Source organism: Colletes latitarsis, chromosome 11, assembly GCF_051014445.1.
Source record: "Colletes latitarsis isolate SP2378_abdomen chromosome 11, iyColLati1, whole genome shotgun sequence".
In the NCBI taxonomy this organism is placed as follows: Eukaryota; Metazoa; Arthropoda; class Insecta; order Hymenoptera; family Colletidae; genus Colletes; species Colletes latitarsis.
In genome coordinates this window covers 13,310,504-13,338,378 of record NC_135144.1, presented here as the reverse complement: position 1 = coordinate 13,338,378, position 27,875 = coordinate 13,310,504, and the positions used below count along the sequence as shown (strand labels likewise).

At 34.4% G+C, this 27,875-nt stretch overlaps 1 protein-coding gene across 2 annotated transcripts; it reads right to left on the bottom strand.

Moving 5' to 3' along the window:
- Positions 1–1,458: 1,458 nt before the first annotated feature.
- Positions 1,459–27,568, bottom strand: Nplp1 (Neuropeptide-like precursor 1). Of its 2 annotated transcripts, XM_076776437.1 has the most exons (5): positions 27,465–27,568; positions 15,595–16,031; positions 11,803–12,467; positions 10,433–10,595; positions 1,459–4,158 (listed from the first exon to the last, which is right to left on the bottom strand). In XM_076776437.1, exons 1-5 carry the CDS (start codon positions 27,534–27,536, stop codon positions 4,041–4,043), a joined length of 1,455 nt encoding a protein of 484 aa, XP_076632552.1. In that variant the 5' UTR covers positions 27,537–27,568; the 3' UTR covers positions 1,459–4,040. The 2 variants fall into 2 exon arrangements, with proteins under 2 accessions (XP_076632552.1, XP_076632553.1); XM_076776438.1 differs by lacking the exon at positions 10,433–10,595.
- Between the last annotated feature and the right edge of the window lie 307 nt (positions 27,569–27,875).

Here is a 27,875-nt window from a genome sequence, read left to right as displayed (position 1 = left end):
AAGATGAAATCATCGAACGATAGCAGTCATAGTCACAGCTCCTTCATTTTGAAAAACAAAGTTTTTACAATATTGATTAGATAGAGTTTTTATCAGTATCAAAATGCACAATTGTTGTTCCAATTGAATAAAAATTTTCATTTCAATAATTTCGACGCGTCGAACAACCGTGTATTTGAATATGAGTGTCGCTTGGGTCAAACGAGCGTACAACAAATATGGCGGCCATGACAATTGAGAGTTCTATCGATCTTATTGGAAAACCTTTGCACAATCGTGTGAAGAAGAGAGTTTTTATCAATATCAAAGTGCACAATTGTTGTTCCAATTGATTAAAAATTTTTATTTCAATAATTTCGACGCGTCGAACAACCGTGTATCTGAATATAAGTGTCGCCTGGGTCAAACGAGCGAACGACAAATATGGCGGCCATGACAATTGAGAGTTCTATCGATCTTATTGGATAACTCTTAGACAATCATGTGAAGAATAGAGTTTTTACAATATTGATTAGATAGAGTTTTTATCAGTATCAAAATGCACAATTGTTGTTCCAATTGATTAAAATTGTTATTTTAATAATTTCGACGCGTCGAACAACCGTGTATCTGAATATAAGTGTCGCCTGGGTCAAACGAGCGTACAACAAATATGGCGGTCATGACAATTGAAAGTTCTATCGATCTTATTGGAAAACCCTTAAACAATCATAAGGAAAACAGTTTTCCTGTGTTTGTGGAAATACGTGTACTTTTCAACAAGCGAAATATTGTAAATCGTGTAAATAGATATGTCTGAAACGCAATATTGTAAATATTTTGTTGTTTAAGAGAGGAAACAACGATGCTCAAAGTGCAAATCAAGTTCTCGTGCGTGTAATAAACACTTAAACGCTTAATATTTATTTTTTCTATTATTTCGGTTTATAAATTGCGGTTCTTACATTATTTATGAATTGCTAAAAACGTACTGAGTAACAAAAATTTGAAGTCGACAAAGGCTGTTGCTATTTATTAATATAGTTGACAATAAAGTATTAAAGAAAGCTTGAAAATAATGGTTATTAAAGATTTGTAACGTTAAATTATTCGTTCTGTAAATATATCGATGTAAATATTTATTACACGCTGATATTACGAGCAATACCGATTTAAAATATGATTTTTAAACGCGTAGTATGACTACAGAACATTGTTATTATATTATTTTTAAGAGTTGTAAATATATTAAGCAACGAAACGAACTCTAATTTGCGAGTATTTGGAAAAATGAAACATAAGTATGTTTATTTATGCTTGAATTTTCTTTAGTTTTATTCTCACTGATCGCTTCGTTGGTTCCAAAGCTGATTCTCCTAGTAGAGGGGAATCAAATTATCACATTTACAGTGGTAATGTTTCACTTGTATACTCGCGACAATTTTACTAATAAATAAGATTTTTATTTTCATGGTTACTATTATGGTTTTATTGTCATCTCATTTACACTTTATAATCTAAACAAGCACGTGGATACATTATCGTTAAATCGAAATTGTTCGACGAATCGCATGATATTGATCGACTGAGAATTACCATATTGAATCGTTTCTGATTAAACGTTACACTAATATACACGCATGATACAATGATCTATTATCGCTATCCATTAACACTGAAACATGTATTATGCAAGAAAAAAGGCTGAATTTCCTTCGTTGCTATTGAATTTTAAGCCTTCGAGCACTAAATATCAATACCGACTACTACTAGGTATACGTCAAAGATCGCGCCACGGCTTCCTTGATTTTGTTCCCCGACTATCGCAAACGACAATAGTAAAAAATTTTCAGGAGATCGTTGCGTTGCGACTCGAATAAAAATGCTCCACGATTTCTTTCAAAGAATCGTCAACGTCGTGAACGAAGACACGATCTCTTTCATTCGAGTACACAAATACTTGAAACTATCAATTAAATATAAATACATCGAACGGAATATTGTTATAATCGTTGGAAGAAAAGAGTCGAGAGACACCAGAAAACTCAATGTCACGCAACGAACAATTAACAAAGATACGATAAATAATGTGAAGTAAAAGGAAAATATTTATATTTATTCTTTTATATTAACGCTGTTTACTGATTGTCCTCGAATTTTCTAAACTTCTCTACTTGGACACGAAACATGTTTTATAGTGCGATCACAGATTTACATGTAACTTTGAGAATCATAATTAGAGACACGTTTCATAGTATTACAGACTTCTCGATATTATTGTTCGTAATAGGACATTACTTTGTCGATGATTATTGTCGAGCACAGAATTACGTTATGATAGAATAAAAAAATTGCTCCTAACGAAATTTTATTTCGCTAATTAAGTAAAACGCAAAGCATACTTTACGTATATAAAACGCAATTTAGTTGATTTATTCGACACGTTGACTGCCAGACCACAACGGTACAATTTTTTATTTTTCATCGCTGTAAATTACATGCTCGAAAATTTATCGTATTTTTTTAAACCTTAAATTTATTTCTTTTAACATCTCAACTTGAGAATTAATTTTTTTTGTTCTCCAGTGACAAGTGATGTAATTCATATATGGCTAACGTGGCAGTCAAAGCGTTAACATAGAAATCAATTACACGAAATCACGTTTTGGTATCGAATGAACATAATCGAAGTAAAATGACAATTCCTTATTTGCTAATAGATTCGTAACATTGGAAATAATATAAAAACGCTTTTTAGCGTATTTATAAGAATAAAGAAAAGTATCAAAAACTACAATTACAACTACCTATTTGTATACATTTGAAATTACGTTAAAGAAATGTTCTAATCCATCTAAGGAAATTATCACAAACTTCCTAAAACTGAAATGTCTTCTATAGTTTGCGTTTGTAATTGTATATTGCACATAGACTGTACAAGTGACATGACAAGTGAAAGGTACATTTTTCTGAAGCTAAAAACTGTTAGCAAACTTATGAACAAATTATTTACTAAACTCGTAGTATCAGATAAATGAACATGTTATAGGAAAGACTGATAAAAAATACCTGACGAACTATCCTATCGATATCCTTCTGTTTTTTTATAGTACCTCGAAAATCGTATCTTTTGTGTTGCATCGCTTTTGTAGCCTACGCGCAATATGGTTTTGTACGTGGATGACCAAAGCAATTATACAGGGTGTTCGTCCACCCATGGGAAAAATTTTAATGGGAGATTCTAGAGACCAAAATAAAACGAAAATCAAGAGTACCAATTTGTTGATCGAGGCTTCGTTAAAAAGTTATTAACGTTTAAAGTTCCGATTGTAGAACGACAAACTGCGAACAGCTACGTGCGCGTGACAGTGGTTCTCACTCAGCATGAGAGACTCTATTCACTGACGTATCGACAGCCTTACAGTTTCCTGAGTGAGAGCCACTATCGCGCGTGCGCAGCTGTTCTCAAGTTGCAGTTCTACAGGCGGAACTCTAAACGTTAATAACTTTTTAACAAATCCTCAATCGACAAATTGGTATTCTTGATTTTCGTCTTATTTTGACCTCTAGAATCTCCCATTAAAATTTTTCCCAGGGATGGCCGAACACCCTGTATATTGGAGTAACAAATTTTGGTTGATATCTAACGACGATCGACAAGTATGATCCAATAAAATAAAAGTTCTTATACTGATTTATACTTCCTAAACATCCATACACTATTAACAACATTCCATAAAAACTGAAATATTTTTAAACGCTTTGTTCCATGTATGAGCACCGCCATTTTCCTTAAACGTATTTAATCGCAGCAAAATTAACGGAAATTGATATGGTCATGTAGAACACTGACAATTGTCGCTAAGAAAATTCAATTTGTCGAAGCAGCGGCTTTCTTTTAATTTTACGAAATAAGTATACAAGATAACTTATCAATGGTATTAATTTGTTGTGCAATGAATAGCATCTATTCATTTGTAATCGACATCTATGGGGCTGAGAAGTTTTCGACGAAGGAAATTATCGGTTGCCGGTAATAAGATGAATCTTCTGAAACCGTGTCAACAATCTCCGTGCAAGGCTTGAATGTGGGGTACTCTCAACTTAAAGTTTCGCCTTAACGACCTTGTCGGCGAGTTGATGGCGTAGTTGGACGAGGACCCATCTGTGGGATTCTCCCTAAAATATACATCGTAAATATTCGTATTAGAAAGTAATGGTTCCTTAAATTACACCGCAGAGGGCAACGCACTGAACCAACCAGATCAGTTGGCTATTTTTGCCGATAATATGAGTAGACCTTTCACCCAACGTATTTTTTCGACCCATTTTTATGGGGCACTAGAGCCCCATTCCCATTTTCGTGTCACTCGCAACGTTACCAACAGATTTAGAAATAAACACAAGAGGAAGTGAGACAGAAACTGAAATTCATTGGTTCGAGCGACACGAAATCTTGACAAATATTAAAATAATTTCTTACTTATTATAAATAAAACTTAGCATTGTTTAACATTCCAACGCAATAGTTTGAACAATTCTTAACAATATGTGATATATGAATAATGAAAGGACCCATCAGTATGCGTAAATAATAATTTTTCGCGAAATAATTTGTCCACCGGACGGGTTGAGATGGCTGACGCACGATGTGCTCTCCCCACTCCTCCGCCACTACATTAAAGGCTCATGCGGAGACATTTGTGTCTCACTCTCGCGGGGGAGCCCGGGGGTGGCGGACCTCCTGGCTTGGTGGGTATCCCGGGATCATCCTAGACTGACCAGTGGCGACCAGTGGCGACCAGGGGGGACCAGAGCTGACCACTACTGACCAGTGCTGACCAGTTGACCAGTGGTGAGCATACGATGACCAATAGTGACCAGTTGCTGACCAGTGGTAAATCTTGCTTAAATATCCCCTCTCTCTCTTATTTTTCTGATTTGAAACTTGCTCGTTCATTTTTGACTATCGTTTGATGAAAAATTGGGTTTGTTGAATTTATCGGTTTTTGTTTCGTTTCTGTGAATGTTTCCACTATTTTGACATACAATGAGACATTCTATTAACTGGTTCTTCTATTAGTTCGGCAATTGTTGCGTTACGTTGACCATATAAGACTCTGAAAGAAAATGGTTTGGGGTATTCTCTATGGAGTATTTCCTTCGATGGTTTACTGTTTCTGTTTCCAATTCTTTCCTGAACTCATATCTGTCTTTGTCGATTCATCTGCATTTTTATTTCGATTTTGTTTGCGAAATTGCTTTGTCGATTTCATTACTTGTGGTATTAGTTGAATCTGACTTGGTAAAACGTTCCTCATTTCGTAGAATATTTTTACTGGTCATCTAAGTTCACCAGCATCGTCTATCAATTAATCTGAATTTTTATTCCGACTTTATTTGTGAAATTGTTCTGTCGTTTTGACTGAGATTGACATTGTTTAATTTAGTAATATTCTCACTTCCTTATCACGTGTAAATTTCTTTAGGTAGTTCTACCCATCGAGAAACATTAATCTGAATACAATAACTGTATTCTGTGTAGGAATATTTCAGAATTTCTTAGCTTATTCGATACATCAGCTGAACAAATTATTTCTCCACATGTCGAATCACAGATCGATTGGATAGGGTTTATTAAATATTCCTTAATATGATACTAATACAAGTATTAGTTTTTGTTTCAGGTCAGATCTATTACAGATCGATTCCAAGGACATCGAGGGAAGACGCCACAACCGCCGAGAGATTCATCCACCAAGGCACTCATCCGTCGAGGGACATATAATTCCAAGTACATTAGACTTAAGCTTCATCGCGAACTTTAAAATTAACGTCGAAGATTTCTTTATTATACGTATCACCGTGCTCTACCAAGCAATTATTAAACAAGTAGCTTCTTCTCTCGTCATCTCGTTTCTTGCTTCGGTCACTACTGTTTCATCGATTGAAACATGTGATCGGCCGTGTGGCTAATCCGAAAGATCTAATCGCCTTCCCTTGGTAGCTCGATCCAGGGAAAATGGTACTTCGCTGGAAGGTGTGGAATTTCCGTATTCTGCGGAAACGCACACCTTCCAGCGGGAGTCGACCTTGTCTCAGGTACTCTCTCTATGTCAGACAGCCTAAGTCGGGTCCTTCGGGCTCCCGGCGGGTTGCGTTGGGGAAATGGAGACCTCGATTCAGGGTTGCAGCATCCGTTTTCCTATAGAGATCTAGTTAGCAAGAGCAGTAGGTTCGATCTTCGAATTCGCTGCACGGTTCAGCGTCGCGTCGCGTCGCGTATCCCACGATTTAGCTTCGACCCTCTTTTTAACCAAATAATTGCTTGGTACAACTAAATCCAAGGAACTTTGTTTCCTTCTATCGTCCGAATTTTAGTTTCAACTTGACTAAATTTGAGCTTCGACGTTAATTTTAAGTCTCTATCGTAAGCGTCTCCCAATATTGCCAAGTAATTATAAAACAAGTAGCTTCTCGTTCTCTCGTTCTTTCGTTTCTCGCTTCGGTCACCGCTGTTTCAACGAATGAATCATGTGATCGGCCGTGCAGTGGTCCGAAAGATTTAATTGCATTCACTTGATAGCTCGATCCTGGGAAAATGGTATTTCGCTGGAAGGTGTGGAGTATCCGTTTTCCGCGGAAACGCATACCTTCCGTTCGCGGAGTATCCGTTTACCTATAGAAATCGATCAATCAAGGGCAATGTCGATTCGATCTTAAGATCTGCTACATGGTATAGCATCGCGTCGCGTCGCGTTTCCCTCACATTAACTTCACCCTCTTTAAACAAAATAATTACTTGGCAAAATTAAATTAGACTTAAGCGTCGACGACTACATTGTACGCGAATGCGCCAAGCAATTGTTTATCAAGTAGCTTCTTTCTCCCTCGATCTCTCGTTTCTTGCTCCGATCACCACTGCTTTGATGTAGAAAGCAAGTGATCGGCCGTTTAGCTGGTCCGAAGGGTCAGTTGCCGTCCTCTGGTGAGACGATCCAAGGGAAAGTGTATTTCGACCGCAGAGGGGTTCAGGGACTGTTCCTGTCTGCGGTAGCCCCGACTCAGGATCCCTCTTTCTGTTAAACGTCCCGAGTTGGGTCCAGCTGGCTACCAACAGGATCGTTGGGAGAAATGGGGAACTTCTGTGTCGGGTGCGTCGATTCACTTCCCCTTCGATTGGACTCGCTAAGAGGCAACGAGCTAACTCTTTTGACCTTGCTATTCGGTTCGCGTCTCTCGTTCCTTGCACCTATTGCACGGTGCATCGCGTCGTATCGCGTCGCGTCACCCACGATTTAGCTTCGTCCTTTTTTAACGAAATAATTGCTTGGTACGACTATATCGATTAGACATAAGCCTCGTCTCTGTACGCGTCTCCGTGTAATGTCAAGCAATTATAAAACGAGTAGCTTCTCTCTCTTTCGTTCCTTCGTTCCCAGCTTCGATCACCACTGTTTCATCGATTGAAACATGTGATCGGCCGTGTAGCTGGTCGGAAAGATCTAATCGCCTTCCTTTGGTAGCTCGATCGAGGGAAAATGTTTCTTCGCTGGAAGGTGTGGAGTTTCCGTATTCTGCGGAAACGCACACCTTCCAGCGGAAGTCGATCTTGTCTCAGGTACTCTCTCTATGTCAGACAGCCTAAGTCGGGTCCTTCGGGCTCCCGGCGGGTTGCGTTGGGGAAATGGAGACCTCGATTCAAGGTTGCAGCATCCGTTTTCCTATAAAGATCTAGTTAGCAAGGGCAGTAGGTTCGATCCCAAGATCAACTGCGCGGTTCAGCATCGCGTCGCGTCGCGTTTCCCACAATCTAGCTTCAACCCTCTTTTAAACGAAATAATTGCTTGACATAACTAAACTAGAAGCTCGAAGGAACTTTGCTTCCTTCTATCTCTCTAGTTTAGTATCTATGAATATAAAAGGGAGATCGATGGAACTTTGATTCCATCTATCTCCCTTTGGGTCTCCACTCGCAGCAACCTCCTCGTGGTGAGACCTGGGTAATATTATTTACCGTTTAATTAATAATCGTATCACTCTTAGCTGGGTAATGCAATTATTAATTAAAAACTAAATAATATTAGCAAATTGGCTGCGATCCGCCTTGCATAGGTCATCATGAATACAGAGCTTCTTCGCTAGGTTAGTTTTGATTCTCATTGATTCATCAAACATTCTAGAGTATTGTCACAGACGAGGTGTATGAGTAGATCTTTCACCCAATGTATTTTTTCAGCCCATTTTTATGGGGTCTCGAAATCCCATTACCATTTTCGTGTTATTTACAACATTACCAACAGATTTAGGAATGAATTTCAATCCCTGCATAATCAACTTACATGTGTTTATCTGTCCATCAATACTAATCCAGTGAATAGTTTCTCAACTGACCATAACGTGTAAGGTGTAAGGTCTACTCGTATACCTCGTCTGTGCTTACACCTTATGGACATTCGTTGTCCCATCTGACTGCCATACCGACCTGAAAATTCGGAGGTGATTTTAGCGTCCTCTTCTCATGGATGGCGGTCAGATGAGAAACTATTCACTGAATTAGTAGTGATGAGGAGGCAGCTACAACTGTGGGTAAATACATCTGAGTTGACTATAGAAGGGATTAAAAAATGCAATTTTCAAACAACCACAACTCCTGCAATTGTGAATGTATTTCATTGAACTTTATTTCTGAAATAGAGATCATGGATACCTACAAAATTTTTTAAGAAAAGTAAACAGGGGACAGGTGCAAAAATTTTTCGACAAAATTTAAAAGTTTCAAATCGTTCTGTTACGGGGGTCAATTACAATACTTTTTGGTGGATAGATGTACCTCCGATATCCTAACCATTTTCGAGAAAAAATTCGCACTGGTAATGTTGCAAGTGACACGAACCCCATAAAAATGGTCCGAAAAAATACATTGGATGTGAGGTCTACTCATATATCTTGTCTATGGTTTCGTCATGGACCTACTAATGGACTCATCGGTAAGGCAGTCAGCCCTTTATTAATAATCTGTCAACAAGGGCACCCATAGAAATAGGTAGTCGATCGAGCACTTGCAAGAGACCTAGAAAGGCCTTTTTCTTATCGTTTACTTTGCACCAAATAGAGTCACTGAAAACACTAAGTGATCAAAAAGATAACATGAACAATTTATGAAACGTTTAAACAAGAACACAGAATACAGGTCAGAATTGATCAACTTTCATTGGCAATCTGTTAACCTTCGGTTGGTACCGTTGGGTCGCAAATGATCCAATTATTTTTCTCAACTAGTATTTTCTCGACATAACCTACAATTTTTAGAAATGCATGGAGAAATCAGTTTCGCTTAGAATCTTGAACAATAATTAATAGAGATGTTTTTCATGTTTGCTTTCGTTGTCATTGTGATCGAATCATATCGTTTTATTTTAATTTAAAGTAGTTCGCTCTAGCGATTAAATTTTAACTTGTATCCATTTTTATTGTTCTCGTATATTATTTTACTCGCTTATGTTACATCCTATGTTCCTCGTAATTAATAATATTAATTTCTTTTTTAAATCTATTATTTGTTTTCTTATATGTATCCCATAAAATTGATAATAGTACAATATGATAAAACTATTCGTCACTTCTCGTGCAAAACACCAATAGATTGTGAATAACCCAACGATACCAGTTAGTAATGGCATCAGTTTTTAACATACACTATCTTTACCTTCCAATTAAAATTTGCTCTAATCGTTAAACTATCCAAGCTATTGACAATTCCTTTTCTTTCGTAACCCACAATCGAACTTCCACTTAGAGTATAAGACAAACTAACACATATTAATCTAAGAACGAACAATTGAAAAACTAGTATCTAAAACTACCTATCAAACGTTCGGACTAAAGTCCTAGAGTCGTTCGGACTAATAGAGACTAATGAAAGACACGTACCGGCTGAAACAATGTTCTAAACGATGTAACAACACATTACGGATCTAACATCGAGACACCAACGATGCAGCTAACTACTATGAACCATCTATCGTCCTTCCACGAGAAGAAGGCACAGCGTGTTTACATCCCCACTCTTGCTGCAGCCCGCTGATTGGCTGTCACCGATCTTCGTCACAGTTTTCGACCAGTACCTGTGAGTCAGCGGACTGCAACAGGAGTGGAGATGCAAACACGCTGTGCCTTCTTCGCGCGGAAGAATGATACGTAGAAGAAGAAGAAAGAGTAGAATAGAATGCACATTTAGTGAAGATTTTGCACAAAATGGTAAACTGCGGATGTCTGTGTTCTCTTTATAATCTGCCAAATTTCGCTTAACAGTTTATTTCGTATTTATAATAATTTATTTTGGTGAAATGAAAGCACACCACGATGAGATCGGACGATGAAATGAAAGAAAGACAAGTAGAGAGACACGAAGAGAAACAGAAAGCAGCACGTGAGAACCTAATGGCCTGACCTGTCAACCAGATATCGAGGTGATCGCGAAAATCGCGATGCGCTTAAAGATGGAAGCCAACCAAGACGCGCCAAAGCCCCGATGTGTCTTTTACTTGCTTGATAAGTTTTTGTGTAGCCGATCTCGTCTATCTCCGGCTGCGTCTCTTCTATGGAACCTGTTTCTAACATTCGTAATGCTTAGAGGTCTGTTTGAGCGCTAAAAAAATCACGAGTCGAGACGAAACGAAGATTTTCCATTCGCCTTGAATAGAGGGCGTGGTCGCGTGACTGTCGCCACGATTTTTCGAACACCTCCAATTGGCTGACGAGAAATTCTTTCGCACAAAAGTTGATCAGTTTCCAGTCAATTATAAACTTCGGTATAATAAATTTTGTTTGCTATACAAAATCAAGGTGACCTTGATTTTTTAAGATGCAACGCATATTTTTGTTTCTGCAAATCCAACGGTAGTAATTTTCGATGTATTGTTGGGTACAGTAAGCATCGCCAGGCGGCGCTGCAAACGGTTTTGTCGTGCGCCGAGGTGGCGATAGTCAGTTCGCCGTACTGCGAGTCACGCGAGGTATGTGTTTATTATTATAGTGCAATAAGATTGAGAATAAATGTATCTGGGTGTTAACAATCGTGGTAGTTCAACAGTTATCGTTTATGTCAATATACGGAAGAAATGTGTGTCCTCGACTTTTCGTAGTAAACAAAATTTGTTTGAAACCTTTTATATCGAAGTTTCTAGCCGACCGATTAATTTTTGTCTAAAATATTTTTTCGTCAGACCATTGGAAGCGCTAGAAAAATCGTGACGGTAGTTACGCATCACACCCTGTATATCGGAATTCTCGACAATTTTGAAAACTTAGATAAATGACTTACTCATTTATTTTTATACGATTTTTTTTATTCTATAGAAATAAAAGGAAAGCCCTGTATTAATAAAACTATAGATATACCTATACAGGAGTTTTCGAAAATTCCAGTTAGTATTTTTCTCGGAAATGGTACGTTTATTAAGAAAGCTTTATTTTTTTCTGTAACCAACGTAATAGTCTGTACTAATTTTTTATATTTGCAATAATTTTCCATCAATTTTTTTTCAATGACGGACTGATTTCAAGTAAACACTTCCTACTGTTTCACAAGTTTCGTGTAAATACAAAAGAACACGTATGTACGAGTAACGAGGAAACGCGCGATTGGTCCGGTAGAGCGCGCACGTAACCAATAGAACCACTTCGCCGAGACCGCGAGTTTTAAACTCTGTCTAACGGTTTTGAAAAAAAGAAGTGAATACGATAAGATTTGGAGCGGGAAAGCTGTAGAAACTGTAATCGAATTGTTTTCCCCATGCTTCGAAGAACAGTTTTACTTACCCATGAACCTCTTCTCAGCGTTTAAGTACTGATCGGTAAGCGCGTCCATCGTTTCTTCGTAATCGAAAGCATTAGTGTTCTGGATTACTGGTAACGGGTACTCGTCGGAAAAACTGATTTGCCTTTTGGGCCTCCTGTCGTTGAAATCAATTTGATCGTTATTCTGCTGATGACGAGACAGAAGTTTCATGAGCATGGTCCCGGGGATGCTGACTCCTCTCTTGAAGAAAGTAGGCCAGGCCATGTTTTTGCTCAAAGAGGCGACGTTCCTTTTGCCTTGTTGCGGTAACGGGAAACTGTCTGCTCTGGCCAAAGAGCCAACGTATCGTTTACCATTGGGTAGCCCGTAGTCTCTGACTATGGAGGCGATATTCCTCTTGCCGTTTTGAGGGAGATTGTAACCTCTGGCCAGAGAACCGACGTTTCTTTTCCCGGCGAAAGGCAGCACGCGACCGTTAATATTATTCCCCTTGGTCTGGAGTTCGTAATCGCGCATCACCGACGCGATATTTCGTCTGCCCGGCGGCAGCGCGAAATCTCTGGCCAGGGTACCAACGTTTCGCTTCTCCACTAATAAATCCGACGCCAACGCGTCCATATCTAGCTCCTCGTTCGGTAGCAAATATTCCCGTGGAACTGTCAATGCACTCTGTCCAGATTGTTCGCTGTTTAAAAAAATATTTAAATTACACATTAACTGAACGCACGCTTTATAAACATTGAGGTTATGAAATAATTCACATTTTCGGAATTATAGAAAGGGGCTACAGTGATTGTCACTTGAAATCGTACACCTAGTAGTACAGCCGATATTTTTTCAATAAAACATGAAAATTGTAATAAATTATTGAAACTCGTATAGAGGCACATAGTGTAATGTTTCTCTTTTAATTTATTCACTAGACGGCCCTCCTCTTTGTATCGTTTCATTATACATTGAGCTGTGCTTCTACTTCGATTAATAATTTTACTAATTTCATTATAACTATTTTTGTTTTTATAGTAATAAATAACTAATTCACGGATTTCCAATGTTACCAACGGTGTACGATTTTTACCGATAGCTAAATTTCATACGAAATCCCAAATTTTATTTAATTTACTGAGTACTACTAAAGGTTTTTTGTATTGTTGTTATGTATCAAATAAAGAAACATTACACTATAGATGGTGTTCGGCCACCCCCGGGAAAAATTTTAATAGGGGATTCTAGAGGCCAAAATAAGAGGAAAATCAAGAATACCAATTTGTTGATGGAGGCTTTGTTAAAAAGTTATTAACAATTAAATTCAAAAATTTCAAATCGTTCTGGAAAAATTATTTTTGGTTGCGGGGGTCAATTACAATCATTTTTGGTGAATACACATACCCCCAAAATCCTACCCACTTTCGAGAAAAAAATTCGAGTAAGTGCTGAAAGTTTCGAGTGAAAAAAAAGACTTTCGAATCGTCTTGGAAAAATTATTTTTAGTTGTAGGGGTCAATTGCAAGCATTTTTGGTCAACAGACATACCCCCGAAATCCTACTTAGTTTCGAGAAAAAAATTCCTTACCGAAAATATAATTTCTGGCCAGAAATGTCTGCCCGAATTTTCATGCGAATCTTTAAAACGTCATAACTTCTGAACGGATTGAACGATTTTAATGTTTAAAAAAGCAAACTACGCGTATTTTGATGGAGAATATGTAGAAATTCTAACAATAATGAAAAAGTTGTTCTTTGACCCCGTAAAATGAGAAAAACCACATAAAAATGGTCCCAGTTTCAAACAGCCATAACTCCTGCAATAGTGAATATATTACAATGAAACTTTTTTTTAAAGTAGAGCTCATGGGTACCTACAAAAAATTATTACATAACTTTTCTGTAGGGCGTCAAATAAAATTACTAAAAATCAAAAACGAATTTTTAAGAAAAATCGACAGGGAGTGCCTAAATTTTTCAACGAAAAAAAAAAATTTCAAATCGTTCTAAAAAAAATATTTTTGGCTGCAGATGTCAATTACAACCATTTTTGGTGAACTGTCATATCCCCGAAATCCTACTCATTTCCTAGAAAAAAATTCGAGAAGGTGTGAAATTTTTCGACAAAATTAAAAAATTTCAAATCGTTCTGGAAAAATTATTTTCGGTTGCGGGGGTCAATTACAATAATTTTTCGTGAATAGACCTACCCCCGAAATCCTACCCACTTTCTAGAAAAAAATTCAGTACTGGCGGAACTTTAAACGTTAATAACTTTTTAACGAAGCCTTCATCAATAAATTAGTATTCTTGATTTTCGTCTTATTTTAGCCTCTGGAATCTCCCATTAAAATTTTTCCTAGGGGTGGCCGAACACCCTGTATACCTCTATACGAGTTTCAATAATTTAGTACAATGTTCGTGTTTTATTGAAAAAATATCGACTAAACCGCTAGGTGTACGATTTTAAGTGACAGTCACTGTATATTAATATGCAATTATCATATATGCGTCACGCCTGCTTTTGATACTGACGCCATTAGAGTTAAAAACACATGCACTCACACAGTTAGGCCGTAAATTCAAATTAATTGCACTCAATAAACATATTAATACACCTGTCGTGTAAAATTGTTTATTATTCCTGCTCTGATTGCACAGAACAGGTTAATGATACACAGTTAATCCCATAAGTATTCGTGCCTTCATTGCTTATGGGAGAAAATTGAAATCGAACGATCCATGCACGTTTTTGTAATAAACATTTTGCTATGAATGAACACATGCATAAAGTTTATTTATACCAAACTATAATAAAACTGATTGACTAATAACAAAAATATATTGATTTTACTCTACATAGTAATGACAGTCCACAAAAGTACTCGTACTATTCTTAGCAAAGTCGATTTTCTTGTGCATCGAATCTCATTACACATCGAAAATAATTCCCACAGTCCCCAGTCGGTTCAGTGACAACAAAGTAGTCTATTTCGAAATTGTGTCAAAATCAATAATCAGAAATTAGTCGAAAGAAGTCCGAGGCTACTCTAGAAGAGCATAAAATAATTTTTAAATTACACATTCATTTATAATAAAAAAATTTATTGCAAAACTTTAAATGCATCCTTTCATTTCAACAAATTTCTCGTACGAGCAACGAGGTATTATTCTTTTATTAACACTAGATTTACGGGCATTGATAGCACGTATATTTATTGATACCTTTCATGTTGACGATTACCTTAAAATACGATTTTTCTTTTAATTAGAATATTGTATTCATGCCAATGCATCAATCAAATGCAACATAAGTTGTTAAAAAATAATATTTACGTGTTCTGAAATTTTAAATATGGAATCTGACATCCGTCAAATTGACGGCTTCCGTAAATCTAGTGTTAATATCGAATAGAATACAATTTTCTTGTACAATGAAGCCAATCGTTCCAAATTTTGTAAAATAATTAAAGAGATGTGTTACGCATAGGACGTCGGAAGCGAAGCTAATCGAAAGCTGAAATTCTATGGCGCAGTAAAGCTTAATACATATATATATATATATATATAATCCGCTGTATACAGGGTCTCCAATTAAAATAAATCCAGCTGAATATCTCTGAAACTATTGATGATGGGGATTACAGATAAAAGTTTGATGGTTTGAGGGGTCACACAATTTGATAAGTTTATCCTGCAGTGGACTGCAGGATCAATTGTATGAATCTATAAATAGAAATATGCCAAATGTCTCGTATTGTTGTCCAATACAGTAGGTTTGTTACTAAAATATTGCAAATGCAAGAAAATTGGTGGAATCGCCATACCTCGAAACAACGGTCCTCTTATCTTCGTCGTCTTGATTTTCAGCAAGACGATCCTGAACACTAATAGGTAGATCGTCATTTTTGGCCAGCATCGCGATGCTTCTTTTATCATTGTCGATATCATCGCTGTAACCGAGCTGACGCGTCGACGAATCTGATGGATTTTGCGTTCTTTCGACGACGTCAAGATGGCCGCGCATAGCTGGATCTCGGAACAGATCCAAGTAAACTCCACCGGGTATGCAAATCTCCGTGTCGTCGTAATTTTCTGCGGTTAAGGTCTCTAAGAGTTCAAGGTCGTTGCGATTCTTCGCGTCCTGAATCATCCTTGCCTTCGAATACAGAGATAAATTCGAACTGACTTCTGGTAAACGTAACAGGGCCAGGAAGACACCTTTTGGTATACACTGAGCGCTTTCTTCCGCTTGGCATTTCACCTGCACCATGGAACAACGTTTTCAATTACTTTAAAAATATGCATTGTCTAACCAACGGAAAGAATTCGATTAGCGAAAGGGTGAATTTGATTTAGAAAGAATTGAATTGCGAGTGCAAAGTTTGTATCAACGTGTTGGTGTTTTTATAATTTTCTGTCTAACGTTATTATAGACAAAATGAAGAATACATGTTTATGACACTGCGTCCACTTGTACCAGTTTTAATTGCATGTAGTAGAACAATAAAATCTTATTATTATACAGGGTGTGTATTACATTTTAACGTTCATTCTTATACAAATCGTTACAATATTTATTTTACTGGAAAGACAATATAATTTTGTTCCTTCGGAGTTTCCAATTAAGAAAGTAATTTTTCGATTTGAAATAATTCCTCATATCGTTCAGAGGATAAATTTATTTATTAACTACGATAAAAATATTTTCAATTAAAAAAGCAATCGTTCGATTTGAATTAATTCCGCATATTATTTAGAATGAAAGTGGTAAAAAAAAGAAACATTTAGAAAATCAATTCATTAAAATTCGATTATCATTCAAAATAAATCATCGATATGGTAACTTAAATTATAACAAACTTAATTATAAGAATTATTTGTTCCAAAATTGTCGATTCCTCTAATTGTTTTGAATAATACTATTATAAGTGATCAATCGATTAATGAGACGAGTTTTTTAATTAGACTTTTACATTCCATTTCTAGTATTGAATAGTGACGTTAGTTTTGGAAATTTTCAACTATTTTTAGTTTTCAAATTTTAACCTTATCGATAGATAGAGAATTATTGAAACTGTTTTGAATAGTATACAAAATGATTTAATAAAGACAGTTGTAGGATCCATCTGGTGCTTGGTCGTTTGTCTATCTAAAGCGGTTTCGAAATAAAGGGAATCATTTGATATAACGGATTTAGTATTCTGTCAATAATTGAACATCATGATTAAATACGAATAATTAATAATGATGGACATTTTCATCTCGCTCGTATCTGACGATTCTTCTTCTTTCAGTATCAACGAATTCAAAAATTTTATTCCTTGCATTAAAATATACATACATATACAGGGTGTTCGGCCAACCCTGGGAAAAATTTTAGTGAGGGATTCTAGAGGCCAAAATAAGACGAAAATCAAGAATACCAATTTGTTGATGAAGGCTCCGTTAAACAGTTATTAACATTTAAAGTTCCGACCGTACTGAATTTTTTTCTCGAAAATGCCCAAGATTTCGGGGTTATGTCTATTCACCAAAAATGATTGTAATTGACCCTTGCAACCGAAAATAATTTTTTCAGAACGATTTGAAATTTTTGAATTTAATTGTTAATAACTTTTTAACGAAACCTCCATCAACAAATTGGTATTTTTGATTTTCGTCTTATTTTGGCCTCTAGAATCTCCCATTAAAATTTTTCCCAGGTATGGTCAAACATCCTATATAAACATAGCTGTAACTATAGCTGTCATATCTGTTTACATTGTTTGAAACCATTGAAGAAATGTATAATGCAATGAAAATAAACGTGTATTCATTTTCTTATAAAACTGCGTTCCAAAAATCCAGTCGAGTAAATATTTTATAATTTTTATTGAAGATTACGAATGGATCACTTTGACCACTCAGGTAGTGTTAATGTTAATAATATAGAAAGAAAGAATTTGAAAGTTGAAGAAATGTATAATGCAATGAAAATAAACGTGTATTCATCTTCTTATAGAAAACTGCGTTCCAAAAATCCAGTCGAGTAAATATTTTATCATTTTTATTGAAGATTACGAATGGATCATTTTGACCACTCTGGTAGTGCTAGTGTTAATAATATAGAAAGAAAGAATTCGAAAGTTATTACATATTGTAGTGGTTCACGCTAAAAATCGCCTAGTAGCTTTCTTTCTAATTTTGTTTATAGAATATTTGATGTAAAAGAAAGTAGAATTTATAGTAAAATTTATTTATTTAACAAGCTGGCCATGCCCTCGTGTTCAGTTCAACATTTTTCTGTGAAAGTATTTGTTGGAATAAAAATCACCGCATCCCAACACTAGTTGCAAGTTCAGCAGTTGGTATCCCTGGTGGGGATCAGCATGTATAAATATGGGGGATCAACGCGTGTGCGTCCCTTTTCATACTTCTAGAGTGTTCTGCCTTGAACTGTTGTGTAAGGTTACGTTGAATTAGAGTTGCACGTGTTTAAACATAAATTTAGAAAGTTTTGTGTTCAAATTAATTAAGTGTATTATTCATTTGGTGTGCCAGGGCCACGTGCTGCGCAGATCTCGCCAGTTAACAGCATTTGTAACGTTACTGAACATATAATTATTATGACTATTTGTTTTGTTTTTCGATATTTCTAATGAAATTAAATTGAAACGAAGAGAATAAAATGTATCAAATTAGGAATACAAAGATATAAGGATGTCTGTCCTTTAATATAAATAGTTTCAGGTTGAACTAAAGGGGGAAAAAGTGAAACCTTATGTAAAAAATTGCAACGCCCGTAGTTAAATTCGAAAACGTGAAATAATCGTATCCTTTGTTCGAGTCTTTCAGCGTAGAGAAACTCATCGCGGAGTAATGAGTGTGTCGTCTTTAAACAAGTATATTTCCAAGTCTGTACTCGACTTTCATACGACATGCTCTCATTTACCGTCATCGTGCTTCCACGTAACGGAAATTACTGATTGCCGATAAAACTACAACGATGATACGAAGAAGGTCCTCGTTGCAGATTACGTTTCAATTCCAGTCTTGATAAACTTTCTAGCTTTCACTGTTTATTCCATAACTGTGAATTTTAATCAGAAAATACCGAAGAATATAGTTTATTTACATATTCGAGCTTACGGAAGCGTAAACTTTTCTAAATGCAAGTTTATTTACTAAAAAATGTTTTTAATGTGTTCTCGGAAGATATCTATCAGTTGTTGATAAACAATGAAATCAGTGAATTTATAAAAGAGTTATGAAGAAGTTGTAAAACAAATTTATACAAAAATGAATAGAAATGTATACCATAAAATTCTTTATTTATATAAAATTTAACGAGCAAACGTCATATTGTTGAAGTATTTCAACAACTCGGTGTTAGAAATCGAACAATATTATAAAAAATTAATTCAGAACATACTATACTGTTTACGAGTAATTATATTAATATAATTTATTGGAAGATATTTAAGAAAAGCAAAATGCGTTAATTTACTTTCCGATGATCACTCTAGTCGTATTACATTCTTTATTTCCCCTTTTCTTAATTGTAAAATATCATGTTATTTATATTGTGTACGATCGTTTGTTCATTATGTTGTTCTACTAAACATACATATACAAGAGTCATCAAACATATTATCTGATTCATTTTTTCTATGGTTATGTACGACGCTGATCGTTTGCTTACTTTTTAACACGACTGTATACGACACAAGAGATTTACATATACAGTATACAGGGTGTTCGGCCAACCCTGGGAAAAATTTTAATGGGGGATTCTAGAGGCCAAAATAAGACGAAAATCAAGAATACCAATTTGTTGATGGAAGCTTCATTAAAAAGTTATTAACAATTAAATTCAAAAATTTCAAATCGTTCTGGAAAAATTCTTTTCGGTTGCGAAGATCAATTACAATCATTTTTGGTGAATAGACATACCCTCGAAATCCTATCCACTTTCTAGAAAAAAATTCGAAAAGGTGTGAAATTTTTCGACGGAAAAAAAAATATTTCAAATCGTTCTGGAAAAATTATTTTTGATTTCGGGGGTCAATTACAATCATTTTTGGTGAATAGACATACCTTCGAAATCCTGCCCACTTTCTAGAAAAAAATTCGAAAAGGTGTGAAATTTTCCAACGGAAAAAAAAAAATTTCAAATCGTTTTGGAAAAATTATTTTCGGTTGCGGGGGTCAATTACAATCATTTTTGGTGAATAGACATACCCTCGAAATCCTATCCACTTTCTAGAAAAAAATTCGAAAAGGTGTGAAATTTTTCGACGGGAAAAAAAATATTTCAAATCGTTCTGGAAAAATTATTTTCGGTTGCGGGGGTTAATTACAATCATTTTTGGTGAATAGACATACCCCCGAAATCCTACCCACTTTCGAGAAAAAAATTCGAAAAGGTGTGAAATTTTTCGACGGGAAAAAAAATATTTCAAATCGTTCTGGAAAAATTATTTTTGATTGCGGGGGTCAATTACAATCATTTTTGGTGAATAGACATACCCTCGAAATCTTGGGCACTTTCGAGAAAAAAATTCATTTAGAATCCCTCATTAAAATTTTTCCCGGAGGTGGCCGAACACCCTGTATATCCGGTAACTGGCGGTACAAACGGCAATATAATTATTCTATACCAGCAAATGAGTCGAAAATATGGTATGAGATTTTTTTATTTGTGTCTTTTTTTAAATAACTGTCGAAAATTCATCAGATACGTACGCAATTTAGTACAATTTATCTAACGTGTTTGAATAACACTAGTTATTTCTACTTACGCTGTGAGTCTACAGGAATTGATATTAATATTATTTGTTGACAACAATACGTAGAATTTAACTTTAGATAGTTTATTGTACATATAAAGATATACAAATGAAGTGCGTGAACAGCTAACCTATAATTTAACTAAAGTGTTGGCATAGAGCGCGCTGATGTCGATCATCCGTTTTGGTTAGTGGAAAATGTTAAGATCAACAAAGAAAAGATAGTATTACATTAAAGTCAATGTTTAAGGTGATATTCTGCTGCAAACGTTTGGAAAAATTGATATTTCGTAGCATTCTCTTATGAATATGATTTGAGAAATGTACATACGTACAAAGTCTAATATCTGAACTCCTCGTTTCTTTCATATTTGTTTAGATCACGAAAATAATGAAAAACTTTAAACGTGTTTTTCTTAGAACTACATTTTTTTAACTGGTTCCCATAATATCTCAACATCTACTTAACCGATTAACACACAATCTGGTCTGCATTTTCAGCACACGTGCCATTATAGATAGTACGAAAATCAATTTAATATCTCCTTTCTTTCAAAATTTTGTCGACGTGTATGAAGAATTCTGACAAAAATGGTACGTTATATTTCAAAAAAATTACGAAGGAGATTCTAAAAATACAATTATTTTCTCGTGTAGACAACCTAAATTATATAGTAAATTTTTGTGAAACAAAATGAATGGAACGATATTCTAACCATCCAAATAATATTAGCATAAATTTCAAAGCACGATCGTAAACGATAGAGTTCAAATGGCACGTGTCGTCCACAGGTTGCAGTCGCGGAACCAGAATAGAAAACAATTTACAACCACTACTCGAAATTAATTAAATTTCTTCCTATATTTCCTGAATAACAATTATGCAGCTGACTAAAAGAAGTTTTGAGTTATTTTCATTAACATTCACAATTCGTTTCATTAGGGTGAAAGCACCAGGTATACAGGGTGTTTGGACACCCCTGGGAAAAATTTTAATGGAAGATTCTAGAGGCCAAAATGAGACGAAAATAAAGAATACCATTTTGTTGATTGAAGCTTCGTTAAAAAGATATTAATGTTTAAAGTTCCGCCTGTAGAACGGCTGCTTGCGCGTGATAGCGGTTCTCACTCAGCATGAGAAACTTTACTTAGTGATGTATCGACAGTCTCACAGTCTTGTGAGTGAGAACCACTAGCAGCTGTTCGCAGATTGCTGTTCTACAGACGGAACTTTAAACGTTAATAACTTTTTAATGAGACCTCCATAAAAAAATTGGTATTCTTGATTTTCGTTTTATTTTGGCCTCTAGAATCTCCCATTCAAATTTTTCCCAGAGGTGGCCGAACACCCTGTATAGATAGGTGCTTATCTAAATTTATCTATACATCTTTAGAACTACAGTAGGTACGAATAAAATGGTTGGAATTAAAATGTAATAGTTTCTAATGCTTTTCAGATAGACTATCAAAACAATAACAAATTTTTATTTAAATAAAATTTTTTTATGTTAATGACATTATCGTCGTAAGTTATATTTTTCATCACGTTGTGAGATTTTATTATAAATGAAGATGAGTTTGTGTTAAATTTATCAGATAACACGGTTTATTAATAACTTTAACTGGTATGTGGCATCTTTGCTTATAAATTATCTAAATTAACAACATGCTACTTTGACCACTATGTTGTAAAATACATTAGTTAACCAATTTTTGAACTCGTTAGATTCTTGAAAATATTTAGTTTTACTATTTTTTTTTTTAACACACTGAATGCAAGAAAAAACTAAAAAATGTAAATTCAGAATTTAACGTTTTACAATCTTTTTATTTATCGAGATTTTGACTTTTCCTTAGTTCCTGCTATAAATACACTCGTTATAATGAAGATAATTTCCTTTCCGTGGAAGCGAATGGAACATCTTTTTTTAGAAGCACAAAACTGTGAATCGAAGTTTGAAGCGGTTCTAGGTCACAAAAATAAAAGAAGTTTTTAAAAAAAAAACAAGAAAAAGAACATGTTTGCTGTTAGTTGACTTAATTAATTTAGAAAATATAGGTGAAATTTTCACCCTCGGCTCTTAAACACCATTCTATTATCATCTAATTTAATAGCGTTCCGCCTCATTATGCATTATTATCTAAACGGTGTATTCCAAAATCGATGAGTCGGGCGTGGTGGACGAATAAATTAGCGAATCAGAAACTGGACGATAAAATAGTAAATTATTTTTTCACGGAGATATTTAAAATGTATTTTTTATCAAACGCCAGCTACCATCAACGATCAATATGTGAATAGTTATTCGGAGAAAGGACCTTATCTGCTAAAATCCTGTTTCGAAATATTGAAATTTCAAAAACTTTATTTTTATTGTTGACAAAAATAATGCACAGATGATCGTTGAATTTAAAAAATAATATATATAATGGACCTACAGTATATTTGGAATACCAATTTATTTAAAACGAATACAAAATTACGTCAAAGGGTGGGAAAAAATAACACTGCATAATGTTATAACGAAACTAATAAACGTTTGTGTTTCAAATTTTACGTAATAATGGCAAAGATAAAGTATCTAAAAGTTTGGCTTAATTGAAAGATTAGACAAAATAACGATTCTTTTATTACTTAAAATTACAATTTACCTTCGTTTTATAAAATTAAAGAAACGATTAGATAATAAAATCACAACGTAGGAGTCTTGGGTAAATATTAATTATAAAAATTTACATTTTTATAAGTGTGCCTTCTAGAGTTATAACTAGCACATTCACAGTATACTAAAATTTTTATTTTCTTTAGTATTCCAAACTAACAAAATTTCATATCACATTGCGTAGTCTCAAAATGATCGTGAAACACAAAACTATTAATATGCAAACAAGTAGATTAAATGATTTATTCCAAGATATTGCTATATTTTAACCATGATTGCACGATGGAAGTGTTAAAATTACGATTCGTCCGTAAATGTCACCGGTTGACATGTAATTCTTCTATATTATTCGCTATGTGACAAATTAAATAACGTTATTATTTTTTTTAATTATGCAATTTGATGTTCTAAATTACCAACAGTAGGTATTTCAAATACACTTCATTTTCTCTATTTATTTATATTTATTGTACCACTTGTTCTTATCGATGGCTAGAATTTCAGAAAGAAAATTCTTAGAAACACTGCTCCGGGTGACTCATCGATAAGGCTTTAGCAATGGATCCTTCTTCGGATTTGTGTCCCATATGGAAACTGTCTCCTCTACAAGAAGACTTTATGTCAACCACACCTGTGACAAAGATCCGCCATTTAATGGATAGTTTACTAATCTTTAAATGGCGGATCTTTTTTACTTTCGAGTTCCAACCACACTCGTAGGAGATAGTTTCCATCGTAAATGGCGAATTCGTAAGTCAGGATCCGCTAGGAAAGCCTTTGATAAATCCCTTAGTGAATTTAGGACGAAACGCCATGTTGGTGCTTATAGGATCAACAAGTTTCACTTTCAGACAGGACGTATCATAAATTATTTGTGATCTTTATCAAACGTACCAGGATTAACGATATTAACATAAGAATATTATTTCACTATATACGCGAACAAACGAACGAAGGGCGATATACGATTCAGTTATTTTTTTAAATAAATCAAGCATATTGAAACTACCCAGCTATTATCGTTTTTTATAATTGTTTGTTAATGGTTTGGTTGTGGGAACGTTCACAAATTATAGACCCAAAAGTTAACATTTCGTGAAATAAAAACCACTTCCTAATGTGCTTTTTAATAATATATACATACATGTATATTTTAACGTAATCCATTTAATTGTTGAAACTATTAGCTATTATTACTTTTTTAATCATTCGTTAATGGTTTTTGATCACTGAACAATTTACAAAGAGAGATGGAAAACTTAATATTTAAATAATAACTACTATCTAATGTGTCTTTTAATAATATATACAGGGTGTTCGGCCACCCCTGGGAAAAATTTTAATGGGGGATTCTGAAGGCCAAAATCAAGAATACCAATTTGTTGGTGGAAGCTTCGTTAAAAAGTTATTAACAATTAAATTAAAAAATTTCAAATCGTTCTGGAAAAATTATTTTCGGTTGCGGGGGTCAATTACAATAATTTTTGGTGAATAGACATACCCCCGAAATCTTGCGCATTTTCGAGAAAAAAATTCAGTACGGTCGGAACTTTAAACGTTAATAACTGTTTAACGAAGCCTCCATCAACAAATTGGTATTCTTGATTTTCGTCTTATTTTGGCCTCTAGAATCCCCCATTAAAATTTTTCCCAGGGATAGCCGAACACCCTGTATGTGTATATTTTAATGCAAGGAATAAAATTTTTGAATTCGTTGATGCTGAAAGAAGAAGAATCGTCAGATACGAGCGAGATGAAAATGTCCATCGTTATTAATTATTCATGTTTAATCATAATGTTCAATTATTGACAGAATACTAAATCCGTTATATCAAGCGATTCCCTTTATTCTTGAAACTGCTTTAAATGGACAAACGACCAAGCACCAGATGGATCCTACAACTGTCTTTATTAAATCATTTTGTATACTATTCAAAACAGTCTCAATAATTCTCTATCTATCGGTAAGGTTAAAATTTGAAAACTAAAAATAGTTGAAAATGTCCAAAACTAACGTCACTATTCAATACTAGAAATCGAATGTAAAAATCTAATTAAAAAACTCGTCTCATTAATCGATCGATCACTTATGATAGTATTATTCAAAACAATTAGAGGAATCGACAATTTTGGAACAAATAATTCTTATAATTAAGTTTGTTATAATTTAAGTTACCATATCGATGATTTATTTTTAATGATAATCGAATTTTAATGAATTGATTTTCCAAATGTTTCTTTTTTTTACCACTTTCATTCTAAATAATATGAGGAATTAATTCAAATCGAACGATTGCTTTTTTAATTGAAAATATTTTTATTGTAGTTAATAAATAAATTTATCCTCTAAACGAAAAATTACTTTCTTAATTGGAAACTCCGAAGGAACAAAATTATATTGTCTTTCCAGTAAAATAAATATTGTAACGATTTGTATAAGAATTATCGTTAAAATTTTCGGTTATTTTGACTATAAGAAAAAAAATTATTACTCTTAGATTTCATTAAATATAAAATAGTCTTTTATTAAATGTTTTTTAATGATTATTTTTAATAAGTGTTTTCTATACAACTTACTAGATCAATGACATACATATTTGCCATTTCGATCTAGATCTTGTGCTATCTTTAGAGTAATTTAAATTCACGATAAAATTTGGGGCTTTATTTGTAAAAAAATCCAAATACATGAATATTTATTTCAGTATGTCGAGAGAATTTGTTAATGTAAAAAATAAATATCTGGTGATAAAAACATCCAAACTAGTCTGCAATAATTATTGTCTGATCATTAAAAATCATGGTAAAAAACAACTACTTTTCTAAACATGAGCGATGTCTACTATTTCTTCTGTTGTTTTTAATCCATTAAATTGCAAATAGTGGCTACCTTTCGTTATTAATCGTCTGGTCGTGCAGTAAGAGTTTCAAACAAAATATTAACACGCTGATTGCCACGGTGGTCACCGGTGACCGACACTCTGAACTTACAACGCCTTGCAATAATGTCTACAAATAGAAGAATCTTAATACTTGTAAAATAGTAAATAATGCTACTTTAATTTGGAATATTGTAAAATAACAAATTTACCATTTAATTATCGAATATTTCTTTGTCTCTATAAAGTTGAACAAATATTAAGCACTGGCTGTTAACGTGTTAAATATATTATAATTGGATTTTTATTAGTAGAGTAATGAATAATGGTAAATACATTTATCTAAATTATTGCTTCGTTTCCATTAACACGTTGATTGCTATGGTGGTCACCGGTGACCGACACTCTGAACTTAGAATGCGTTGCAATATTATTTACAAATGAAAGAATCCTAATACTTGTAAAATAGTAAATTTTAACTTCACTATTGAATTATCGAATGATTCCATGTTTCTATAATTTGAACAAATGTTGAAAACACCTTTAGACATGATTTACATGCAATATTATAGACATATAATATTATTTACAAATGGAGGAATCCTAATACTTGTAAAATAGTAAATTTTAACTTCACCATTGAATTATCGAATGATTCCATGTTTCTATAATTTGAACAAATGTTAAAAACACCTTTAGACATGATTGACATGCAATATTATAGACATATAATATTATTTACAAATGGAGGAATCCTAATACTTGTAAAATAGTAAATTTTAACTTCACCATTGAATTATCGAATGATTCCATGTTTCTATAATTTGAACAAATGTTGAAAACACCTTTAGACATGATTTACATGCAATATTATAGACATACAATATTATTTACAAATGGAGGAATCCTAATACTTGTAAAATAATAAATTCTAACTTCACCATTGAATTATCGAATATTTCCATGTTTCTATAATTTGAACAAATGTTGAAAACACCTTTAGACATGATTTACATGCAATATTATAGACATACAATATTATTTACAAATGGAGGAATCCTAATACTTGTAAAATAATAAATTCTAACTTCACCATTGAATTATCGAATATTTCCATGTTTCTATAATTTAAACAAATGTTGAGAACACTTTTAGACACGATTTACATACAATATTATTTACAAATGGAGGAATCCTAATACTTGTACAATAATAACCTTTAACTTCACCATTGAATTATCGAATGTTTCCGTAATTTGAACAAATGTTGAGACATGATTTAGACAAAATTGGCGTTGTCAGTTAACGCGTTAAAAAGGCGAACGAAGTTATTGGAGAGCTGGGTGTATCGGCGAGTAATGAAATAAAAATGTAAGAGACCTACCAGAGGAAGATGAACCTCGTTGAGGATGATGTAAAGCAGGAGGGTGATGAAGTAGCTTCTGGTGATTCCCATATCGGCAAAAATGTCACAGTATCCCTTCGAGGTGGTTCTGTAAATCTGAATACCGTTTCGAACGTGTTCGCTTCCTTATATAGGGTCCATTTCACCCCGCGCAGGCGTCTCAACCCCGAAAGCACACCTACACCCGATGTACCCTATTCACACCATCACTAACAGTCCTGTTACTGAACTATGCAATATGCGTACATCCAATGCTGTAGATCTCCTACTCCTCCGATAGACTACCACCACCGAAGAAGAAGAAAAAAAGACGAAACCGAGCACCCAGCCAGAGAAGAGATGCGATTTTAAACCACGACTCGGTTAATATGCTGTGGCTGTGGATTATTG